The sequence below is a fragment of the Sus scrofa genome, chromosome 13, assembly GCF_054392235.1.
Source record: "Sus scrofa isolate SSC_HxYL_T2T_F1_AM1 chromosome 13, Sscrofa_HxYL_maternal_Yorkshire_Landrace_v2.0, whole genome shotgun sequence".
NCBI lineage: Eukaryota > Metazoa > Chordata > Mammalia > Artiodactyla > Suidae > Sus > Sus scrofa.
Genome location: NC_139395.1, coordinates 85,207,555 through 85,219,493, shown reverse-complemented (window position 1 = coordinate 85,219,493; position 11,939 = coordinate 85,207,555). Strand labels below are relative to the sequence as shown.

General features: G+C 52.3%; 1 protein-coding gene across 1 annotated transcript; it reads right to left on the bottom strand.

Annotated features, from left to right (window-relative positions):
- Positions 1–239: 239 nt before the first annotated feature.
- Positions 240–11,813, bottom strand: CHCHD4 (coiled-coil-helix-coiled-coil-helix domain containing 4). The gene is given in 3 exon segments (NM_001243499.1): positions 240–1,330; positions 4,328–4,426; positions 11,620–11,813. Coding segments are annotated over 3 exon segments (417 nt in total). The 5' UTR covers positions 11,642–11,813; the 3' UTR covers positions 240–1,034.
- Between the last annotated feature and the right edge of the window lie 126 nt (positions 11,814–11,939).

Here is an 11,939-nt window from a genome sequence, read left to right as displayed (position 1 = left end):
TCCTGCCTCCGTCCCCTCTTGAGTGTGGGCTGTGACTCCTTTCTCACAAGTACAACATGGCGAGGTTGGCAGCGGTGTGTGTGTGGAGGCTTCTTAAGGATGCAACGAGGCAAATTTGAACAGACTCAAACTGCTCTACCAGTGTCTTCAAAGAAGAATGTAAACTGATTTTTTCCTAATTTATATTTCCTTATCTCAAAAACGTTTTTAATTAGTAAAAACAAAGGACACATTTAAAATCAGGTAAAAATCATGTTTTTCTTTTAATTGACACCATTTCCTCTCTTGGCTGCTACTTTGGTAATAATTAGGTCCCCACCTCTCAAGAACACTGCCTCTGAACAGGCTGAGGCACAGCCAGTGTGAACACAAGGCCCCAAACCAGGGCTTTTGGAATAACAAGAACAGCAAAACCCAGCCTTCCTCATCACTCACAAAGGGATTCATTTAGAGGGTCCAAAGCTCTGCTTTCCAAAAACAGAAAACATAGAGCTCAATGCAAAACTAGAAACCAAATGTATTAGGAACGAAGCACTGCTTCCTCAAACACTCAAGGTCTGCCATCCCGCCTCTTGTGTGAGGCATGGCCCCACTCCAGCATTCTTAAAGGAAGATGTTTTGTTTCTGTTTCATTTTCCAATGGGGTATAACATCTACTAAAAGGGAAACAATGAATCAGAATAAATCAGCTCACTCACAAGAGACACTCTCAGAATGATTTCTGGTTGCTGAGATTATTCAGCATACATTATTTCAAAATGGCAAAATCCAGGACATTGTGAGAAAAGGATTCAAGCTAAACTGGCTGACAGGTTCACAGGGGTTCACGTGATACCTGCATACACACAACCCCATTTCTTCAGTGTACAGGTAAGGGGCCAAGACCCCATTAGCACAATAAATTACTTTGTACATTACAGTGCACAGAACAACAGAGGGAAAGACACTTTCCTGGAGAGCGACTGAAAGGCATTTCTAAGAGGTTCAGGTCACTCTGAAGGAGGCTGGGGCCCCGAGCCCGAGCCCAGCCTTCATTAGCTCGACCCCTCCTCCTCTTTGGTTGCGGAGGCCTCAGCGGCAGCTGTTTCCTCAGACTGGTCCGACGGCCTCTCCTCCTCCTCCTCCTCCTCCTGGGGGTAGAGGTCTGGGTACTTCTGCATGCACTCCTGCATGGCCCGGAACTGGTCTACACAGTCCGACCCCTTGACCTCCTCCGTGCTGTAGTGGAAGCACGAGAAGGCTGACTTGAACTGTTCCCCACATGGGCCGCTGGCCATTCCCCCAAGGCACGGGCAGTTCCAGTTGATGTCTCCATTGGGCAGGATCAGTCCTGCAACAGGAAGATGGGCAAGAAAATGAGATGATGCTGTGCAAGTTTTCAGAAAAAGCAAAACCAAGTCCAGTCCTCACAGATATGGCAGTAACACGACCCCGGACCTGGTTCCAATGCCCGGCACAGCCCAGCATTCCTGGCTCAGCTGCAGAGCTGTCACCACTGGTGCCTTTCTCCCTCCATGTGCGACATTCCCAGTACCCGGGCCCCAAGAACCGCACATGGGAAATGGGTTCATCCACAATGGAGGCCACCATGAGGATGGTTAAAGGGAAGCCTTTTAAAGCCCCAAAACAGAGTTCCCGTTGTGGCTCAGAGGTAACGAATCCAACTAGTATCCATGAGGATGCAGGTTCTCTCCCTGGCCTCAATTAGTGGGTTAAGGATCTGGCGTTGCCATGAGCTGTGATGTAGACCACAGACTCGGCTCGGATCTGGTGTGGCTGTGGCTGTGGTGTAGAGTGGCAACTACAGTTCCTAGCCTGGGAACCTCCATATGCCTCAGGTGCAGCCCTAAAAAGACAAAAAACACACAAAAACCCAAACATTAAAGGAGTGAGGTACTGGCCCTCCTTCCACACAGGTGGTCAGGACCTCGGACCCATGTGCCCTCCTTTTAAGCCCCTCTGGCTCTGCAGCTGCTCTCAGCCCAGCAGGGTGAAGACTGGTAAAAACGAGGCTGGAGATGCTCAAGACGCAGTGGGAAGGAAAAGGCTAGTGGTCAGAGCAGTGTGGCTCCATTCTTGTAAAAACAGTAAGGCTGTAGGGCTATTAACCATGTTAACCAAACTGTGAAATTGTTCATCTGTGTTGGGGGAGGTGGGGTTACAGGTGGATTTTCATTTTCAGTATTACAGAGGCCCCCTTTGATGGGTATATCTCCTTATCTTTAAACCCTGTTTACAACTAAATAGTATTTCCTAGTTTTCTAAAATGTTTTCAAGATGATGGCTCTTTTTCAGCTTTGTGACAACATGATTCACGTAAAAGTTTCTTACAAGTAGTCTATGGAAACTGGAGCCCTTGTAAGAAAGATTCTGTAATGCCCAGTGAGATTACACATGACTTTTCACCCCAGAGAAGTACACAGGCCTGACACTGAACTCGTGCTCCCCATCTTAAGCCTCAGTCGAACCCAGCTCCAAAATCTTCACTGATCCACAAAGCCACTGTGGCAGTTTCTCACTTGTAAAATGGGCCAGTGGTGGAGAGGTCAGGGGGCCCGGCCCTCAGCAGGCAGCTCACCCTTACCCTCCCAGCTGCAGAGCACATGCAAAGCTGTCCCTGCTGAATCACACCGTGCTTTGGGCGGCCTGCTGTGGTGGGTCCCACTAACCCAGGAGGTTTCTGGGGGCAGTACGCTCCCAGTGGGGACCACAGCCAGGCCCAGCTCCAACCCCCCGACCCACCTCCCCTTGCCTTTAAGGCGATCTCAGGGCTGGAAACGTAACAAATGCCACTGCCACCCCCTGGAGGCTCAAATTGGCTAACAAACCTGCACAACCAGTTTCCTAAGGACATAATGGATTATAATAGCAATATTAAGCACTAGCCCAGGCCACAGAGTGCCTGTTCCTCATGTCTCAGGGAAAAGGGACTCAAGTGAGGTGGCTCCTTGCAGGCCATCTGCACAACCACCCAAGCTCACCTCTAGGGCCTGCTCCGACCCTCCCTTGGAATCAGCTGGTCTTCAGGGCCCCCTGACTGTCTGATGGAAATTAATCCCACATTTCTCTCGGACTCCTGGCCGTTCCCCATTGCTCTCGGCCAGAGCTGGGTGCTGGAGGCAGGCAGTGGGCACAACTTGGTGGCCTGCTTGGTCTGCTTAGTAATTTGGCAATTGAGGGCTCAGACCTAGGCCTCAGAATTGTCTTATTTGCTTTACATGCTGTCTATGAATACCACACACACCTTACTCCTTATTCACTAGAAGGAACTGCAATGGCTAGTTCCTATAGGATCCAAGCAGATATACTGTCAGTGAAGAGGTGGGAAGGAGGGAGAACAAGCGGGACAGTGAAGCTGGTGGGACCAGAGCAGGTGCCGGGTCTCCAGGCAGACAGTCCTCCTTTACAAACAGAACAAGACTCAGTTCTGCAGGACCCACAGCCTCCATCAATTAAAGAAAAGTGCTTGACTAATATGGACCTAAGACAGGCAGATCCTGGACTTCACACGGACTGACGTTTCTCTAAGGATGAGGACTTGAGAGCTCCCATCAGGGTGCAGCCCAGGCCCCCTTAGCTCTGCCTCATCCCCCTCCAGGAGTGGTAATGGGAGCAAGCGAAGGGTCCTGAGAACACGTGCCAACCAGGAGCCCACACTCTGCAGCCAGCTGGCTATTCCACCCACTTACCCCCAGTTGGCACTGGGAGGTTTGTTAGCCATCGTCACTGGTGTTGGAGATGGTTTCTGACTGGTGAACTGAGTACTGTCTATGAACACCACACACACCTGCCTCACACAGGCTGGGGAAGTTCTAGTGGGTCCAGCAGTCTAGACCAGGAGAGCTGAGTCCTGCTGCTGGAAAATGGTCCCTCTCTCGACTGAGCTTCCCACACTAGGTGCTTGCTGGAGCACCTGGGAGGAGGGAGCTGTGGCCCACCCTTCAGAGCGAGGGTGTACCTCTCACGGCCTGCTTGGCAAGGGTCTGTGAAGTCCCTGAGTTCAGTCTGGTGACTGGGCTCAGCAGAAGGCCCCTGTCACCTGTACCAGCTGGAATCCCCTGACACTTGCCCCCAACTCAAGCACTGGGAAGCATCAAACCAGCTTAAGTCACTGCAAAAACTCAGAAGGAAAAGAGGCAAAAGAAAGGAGAAGGTCCTAGGTTTGGGCCTGATGACCAGGGCAGTGCAGGGGATGAGGGCTGGAAAATGCAGGGCCCCTGCACCTGAGGGAGTCACACTCATTGTCCTCGGAGGTGGCTGTGGCCCAGAGGACACCTGGAAATAGGGCGGTGGCCAGGAACATGGCACCCTCCCTGGAGCCACTCACCGTGCTCCTCGTATGGATCATTGGGGTCATCGGCCACCAGCTCCGCGTTGCTTGGAGTTTCATGGTCTTCTTTGGTCACAAATATGATTCGATCCTTCCCTAGTGTTTGGAGAATGGGGAGAAATGTTTCAGCCAGGATCTGCAAATCAGCCCTAAACCCAAGCAGCCATGGAAAGCCATTTGAGGACTGTGCCACTTGAAACCCTGAAGTGAGGTGATGCTCACACAACACTCCCACCCTGCCTGCCTGTGGCTGGAACAGGGAGGAAGAGGATGGTGTCCCCAGTGCTGTGTGTGTCCTCGGGTGGGAGACAAGACGCCCCATGCTGTCAGTGCAGCTGCTTTCAGCCCCCAAGTTTTCTGACTGTTTAACCAACTAGTCTACCATCAGAGAGCACCCCCCACAATATTACAGGAGGAGGTCTCCTTGGGGAGGCTGGGTGCATACAGGAAGGGGCATGAGTGTCCTGCATCAGCTAACCTTTCTGACCTTTGGCCCATCTTCTACAGAGAACCAAGCCCAGAGTGGCTACTGAGAAGCAACCAGCTGGAAATGGCCAGGTAGCACTTCAGCTATCGGCTCCTCCGGCTCACCCCCTATATCTCGTAGCAGCCAGCACTTGACCTCACCTCCTAAAACCTGTGGCTTTCAGCTAACCACATAGCAAGTGCTTGTTATTACTGTGCGGGTGGGGGCACCTGGTCTGAGGGCCCCGCCTGGTGTCTGCAACCCCGGGTGGATGGGGCTGGCCAGCTCCTGCTATCAGCCATTCCCCTCCAGGAGGCAGCAGGAGCTCCATTTCCTGCACTGAGCGTGAAGGTTTGGGGGTGATCTGAACCCAGCTCTGTCTCCCCAGGCTATACCGCACCCTACTGCCAATCCCCACCCCACAAAAACAAGAACAGTTCTGTCCTGAGAGCCTACATGCTCCAGGGATGAGTAAAGTCCTGCCCCAAGAAGCCTAGAATCAAGCTTTCTTCTAAGCTCCTGGTGCCCACCTAGTGAGGGGCAAGAACAAGTTCAGCAGCCCCAGTGACCGCCCACCCTGGCCCAGGAGACCTGGGATACAAGGCAGCATGTACGCAGACCATCCAGTGTGCCCTTGGACAGAGCCCTCGTCAGCGGCCGCTGGGGGCAGAGGGGCCTGCAGACACGTTATCTCTCCCAGATCTGCTGCATTTTCTCTGATTATTTTCTACTTTTTTGTTTGCCCTTTATATTTAGAAAAGTTCAGTCACAGGGACGCCGAGGGAAATGGAGGAAAGCTTTAGGCCCGTGCTGGGCTGAAGTATTTCCAGATGAGGCCTGGGGAAAGCGTGGGGGTGACAGTATACATCAGGGACATGCTGCCATAAGGACAACTGAGGGGACAGGGGAAGGCACTTGGTGCTTTATGCCCTCCCCACACCTGCACAGGGCCTGCCATGGGTGTCACCCGCAGCACGCACAGGGCCAGGGCCTGTTCCTGAAGACCTCCCATTCCATCTCCAAGAAGGAGGCCTGGGAAAGGACTGGGGCCAGATGGCCAGGGCACATTCAAGAACCCAAGGACCTCGGTAATTCTGGGCAGTACTCAAAGCACTCAAAAGCAGTCTGCAAAAGTGCTGCGTGCTAAGCAGAATAAGCTGACACAGTTTTTCGACTTGGTGCTGACAGTTTTGTTTGCCAAGATCTCAGCCAGGCCCAGCTCCGTGGGGAGGCCTGGTCTCAGGCCCAGGGGCAAGAGGTGCAAGCCTGGCCCAGTATGGGAGGTCCAGAGGCCAGTCCTCAGCCATCAGAAGCTGAATCAAGCTCTCTGTGTGTCCACACTGCTAACGGTTCCCAAGTGACTGACACAACCAGGTCTGGGAACCACGGGCCAGCACAACCCTGCCCAGAACGTTCTCGGTCCCTCCCATAGGGCCCAGTCCTCTCAGGCACCTTCCTGGACAGCCCCCCAAGGATGGGTCACACTGGATCGAAGGATGTGGTACTGTCATTTAGAGTAAGAAACATAGATTCTATAAGCTTAGCAGAGTTCCTAAAGCCACTGAAATTTCCCAGGTGACAAGCATGAACGTCTTCTGTTGTGTTAATAAGGTGACTGGCTGGCAGGAGACACAGCCCTGTGATTGGAGGGCAGGAGCGTTCAGTCTCACCCGCCCCTCAGCCAACAGTCAAGGATTTCATCTAGGATACCTCTGTAATGAGGCCTCGGCAAAATCAAAATTGCAAGCAGACAGGCCTGGGGGAGGCTCGGGGTGGGGAGCATGTGAGGTTGGGGGAGAGGGCAGGAAACTCCATGCTCCTTCCCTACGCCCTGCCCTGTGCATCTCTTCCATGCAGCTGCTCCTGGGTCATATCCTTTTATAACAAACCAGGAAGCTAGTGTGTAAACTGTGAGTTCTGTGAGCCACTATAGCAAAGTAACCCTAGGAGGGGGTCGCGGGCACCTCTGATCTACGGCCAGTGGTTCAAAAGTGCAGAGACAACCTGGACTCGTGACTGGCAGCTGCAGTTTGTGGGGGCAGGGAGGGGGTGTTGTTGCAGGACCGAGCCCTTAACCTATCTGTCACTCTCTCCAGGTAGACAGCGTCTGACTGAGTTGAACTGTAGGACACCCAGCTGGTGTCAGAGAATTGCTTGGTGTGGGGAAAAAACCCACATACTGGGATTGGAATCAGAATCGTTAATGGCAGAACCTAACTGCATCTTTTATACACTTGGGCCCCAAAGCAATGCACTTCCCACCTATCACTCATTTACCCCTCACACCAGCACCGTGAAGTGGGTACTACTTTATTTCCTTTGTACAGAGCAACTTATACACTGTTCACTGCACACCTGTCCCAGCAGGAAGGCCTGAGAGTAGACACAGGACCGACAAAAGGACAGTGCTCATCGCCCCTCAAGTCCCAACTGTGATAAAACAAAGTTTCACGATGATGCCGCCTAGGGGACTAGGTAATCAGCTAGCCTGGGTGTCTCATTACATTTCTCAGGAACTTCTCTAGTGAAGTAAGATATAAAAATGCTTGTTTTCCACTTCCAAGATAACCTAAAAAAGTTGATAAAAGCATATCGGGGAGGATGTGGATACACCACTTTATGCCCTCTTAAGCGTTCCGAGTCAAAATTGTCATGATTACAGCCCAGGGAGAGAAGGACTGGGGTGAAATTAACTCCCAACTGAGGAGGGCCAGTGACTTCCCAGCCACACAACAAAGGCTCCTTGGTCAGAGCCTGGCCCTGGATGACCGTGGCCATCAGACAGTGGCACGGGAATGGTAACCTGCAAGGACCTCTCTGCTGGCACAGAAGCACGTTGTTCCCAGTGTGGGGGCAATTCAAGTGTCAGGTCAAATACCATCTACCAGGTTGAAATAACGTTAAAAACCGAATGCTGTTAGAATTGAGTCCATCATCTGTCTGGTTTTAGAGTTAATGGAGGCCACAGGCCACCTAAGAGCTTGTTTCTTAGATGTTTACATGAGGTAGTAAAAGAAAAAATTTTAAATCAATGTCAAACTGTATTTCTCCAATTCAGGAAGCAGCAATTCCCTGATGCTGGGCTCTCTATAGGAGAACCAACCTTTAAAAAACCTGAAACAAATTCCATCTATGAGGGCTCATAACCTAAGCACCTCTCAAAGGCCCCACCTACTAATACCAATCACCCCTGGAGTTAGGATTTTAGCACAGGACTTTGGGGGTCGAATTCATATCGTAGCAATGGGAGAGTATGGTTCTGTTGGTGATGTGACTGTGGTTTCTGGGCAGGGACCTATCTTTGTATCCCTGACCCTGGTACCCAGACAGTGCTCATGTTTGTTAATGGACCAGTTGCAGTAAGGGCTCAAAACCATCTGTGAGAAGAACACAAACGCAGCCCTAAGCCTAAGAGTTAAGCCCAGCTTTGAGAGGCCTGGCTCAGGGTAGCACTAACAGGACTGGGGTTCAGAGCTAAGGTTAAGCACCTACCAGCTCAGCCCACCTACCTCCACGGTTGGGGCAAGAGTCAAGAGAGTTTGGTTACACAAAGGAGGTGAGGTGAGTTTCTGCTCTCACCTGCAATTCCTCTCAAAACGTAACTTTTTTTTTTTTTAACAGCTGCACTCACAGCATATGGAAGTTCCCGGTGTGGGGACTGAACCAGTGCCACTGCCACAGCATCCTGAGCCCCTGTAGTCGGAATCTTAACGTACTGGGCCACAGCGGGAACTCCAAAACACAGTAACTTTAAATGGCATCAAATGACATAAAATCATTCATCTGGAAGAGATGGGAGGCTGAGATGTCAATGTCAAAAGGGGGAAAACAGAGGACTGCTCTTGCCTCAAAGATGGGAGACAGCTGACCCCAAAGTGCCCCTGGAGGTGCGGTCTAGAAGAGCAGTCCCCATCCACACACCTGGGAGGACTGGGAATTGGAGGCCCCAGGTCACTCTGCAAGCAGGACTTCAGGGTGGGGCTGGTGACAGAAGGACTGACAGAGCATTCAGACACCAAGACACCCCAGTTCTGCAGTTTTACTCTGTGCCTCTGTCCCCGACTCCCATCTTCCTCTCATGCCTCCCTCATCCAATCCTCCTGGCTCTGCCTCCAAGCACATCCAGAAGGACCTGCATCCCTCACCTTCATGACCCCCTCTCCCCACTTCTCCCTCCACTCAGCATCTCCTTGCTTCTACTTGAATGTGCTGAGCACACGCCTACCTCAGGGCCTTTGCACAGGCTGTCTGCCCCCTAGGAACACACTGAGATCCCCTCTCAGCCACCTTCTCCCTGCCTTCATACCTCCTGCTCAGATGCCATCCTCCTTCATCCTTTCCCATCACCATTTACCTGCTTTTTCTCACCTTACAATTACATATTTGTTTACCACCTGTCACCCCCACTGAAATTGAAATGTCTGCTCCATTCATTGCAGCATCTCCAGAGCCTAGAACAGTGCCCAAGACATAGTGGGTAATCGGTATTTGCTGAAGACGTGAATGGAGAAATTGATAACCGCCCCAGCAGAGAAAGGTTATCACCATGAAGCAGGTTAGAGAAAAAAACCCTTGGATGGGTGGTCTCATTTTCCCCAGGACACGTGTGGGTCTTTACACATCAGAATCTCTCAGCACATCCAACCCAGGAAGGTTCCCCCCCCCCCAGCCCCCACCACGCCATGAGGGCAGATGGCCCACCTATGACCAAAGCCATGCCTCAGTGGCTGGTACTTCACAGGTGCTCAATAAAGTTTAGCTGAACAGAAGCGGGGTCAACATTAGAAGAGAAAGAACAGTGCTACCCATGGCCAGGGAGCTAGTCTGGGTCCACACTGCCCAACACCTTGAACACCCAGCTGAGGCCTTTACTCCAAAGGCTGGGATAGGGGCAGGGCACCCCTGAAGTCAATGTGATTCACTTAGAACAGAGGGAAAGCGTATGCACGGGTTCACTGGGTAAAGGTGCCAGGTGCCAGGGGTATGGCCCATCTAATGCTCTCAGAAGACAGGAAATGCTGCTAGAAGACAGGAAATAAGATGATCAAAACAAATCAGGTAATTTCATAGTTTAGGAAGTGAAAGACACAAAGGGTCAAGAAAGACCTTACTGAGAAGCTGAATCTTAAAGGATGAGGAAGCAGCCGTGGGAAGACCTGGAGGAAGGATGCACCCAGGCAAAGGGAACAGCTGAGGCCAGTGTGGCTGGTCAGCAGTGGGTGATTAGAGACCAGCTGGGGACGGATCAGGTGGGGGCTCCATCACACAAGCCCTCAATCAGGCATTTGGGATCACTTCTCTAAGTCCCATGGGAAACAGAAAGAATTGCTAGGTAGAAAAGAAGTTTTTTAGGATTTAGGGGGCCATGGCATGGATAATATTAAAAACTAGGGAAGGCCTAAAAATGAATGCTTTCAGTTCTCACCCCCAATACTAAGAGAGATCTTTGACCCAGGAAAAGATATGACCTACCATTTGGTGGTAGATAAACACCTGCCTTGGACTTCCAGAAATCCTCAGGGACAAGGAGGGTCTGTTTATCTGCATGGCCTCATTAAGCCCACAAGGCTCAAAAAAAAAAATTGCTAAATGATGAAGTAAAGTAGACTCAGAAGGCAATAAAAAACAAGAGACCTACTCTCTAACAAAGCGGTGAGAGCAGAGGACTTTTGCTCAAGGCAGAGTTAAATATCAATCAATTAAAATAGCACTCATTAGAGACATCGTGAGTATTATGACTTTATGACCCAGGGAAGGAGGGTTCTGGAAGCAGAATGGGGTACTGGGGGAAAGGCCTAGCATTTTAGATTGAGCTGTTTTCCTACCTAAGCATGACCTTGGGTAGATCACCTCCATCTCTGGGCTTAAGGGTCCCTCAATGACCTGAGGGAGCTAGACTATTCATTAAAGAATTTCAGGGAGAGTTCCAGCTCTCTCTGGAGCTTTAAAGTCTCAGGTGTTCACCATCACCCTCACCTGGCACTAAAAAGGTGCTTCATGAATATGTGGAGAAGGAAGGAAGGCCTACTTCTCATTTTACAAGACTGAACACTGGGCCTTGGAGGGGCTGGGTGACAGCTCAGGGACAAAGAGCCAGTTAGCGGTTGTGCGCGGAGGCCCTCGAACCCCTGGCCTGGAGACTTCTGGGGTTCCAGGAGAGGTAACAAGGAGAGAGACCATAGACAGAAACCTATTTAGTTTTGTTTTTTTGGGGGGTTGTCTTCCCAACGGAAGGCTCCCTGGAATCCACTGGTCACCAGGCTGGGCAGCTCTGGAATCAGACCGCGGGGGTCCAACCCCAGCTTCCGGACTTGCCGGCATCATGGCATTAGCCTAGTCACCTCTGGGTCGCTGTTTACTCTCGGGAAATGAACAGGGCCTGGCTTAGGGCGCACCAGCGCCTGACCGGTCCCCTCGGGCGGTACTCCACGCCGCAGCACAGAGCACGCCGAGGGCGACTTTCCAGGACTGTTGACGGGCGGCGCAAACCGGAACACGTGGTGTGGGTAAGCGCCATAGTAACAATTAATACCTATAAACTCTCCGTTAGGAGCCAGCGGCAGCGCGCTCGCACTCCTCCGACCCCCAGGCCTAATTTAAGAGCTCTCTCACGTGGTGGTCCCTCAGACGTCCGGGTTCGAGCCTCACGGTGACCTTGGACCGCCTCGCTTCTCCCCGCTGCCCATCTGTACGGCGGGGATGGAGACCCGACGCAAGGGTCCGAGGACTATCTTCCGCACCAGTGGTGGGGCGCGGGGGCCGCACAATCCGCCTGTTCCCTGCAGGCCCTCGTAGGCCGTCTCTAGGTACCCCGCCCTCCTACCTTCCTGCCGGCAGTAGGCCATAGTGCAGCCCGGCGCTCCAACCTCGCGGTGATCGCGGTGGCTGCCTCACGCCGTGACCTCTCCCCGGCGGGGCGGGCGGCTGGGAGGCCCGTGCGGACCCGCCCCCTCCAGGCCTGCCCTCCGCGCGCCTGCCTCGGAGCTCCTAGCCCGGCCTTCTCAACCGGGAACTACATTTCCCAGCAGGCCGCGCGCCGCCGAGCAACTCCCTAGACAGAAGGAACTGCAATTCCCAGAATGACCTGCAATGCGCAGGTGCACCAGTGAGGTACCGGGTAGGTTGCAACTTCCGGAGAGGGCA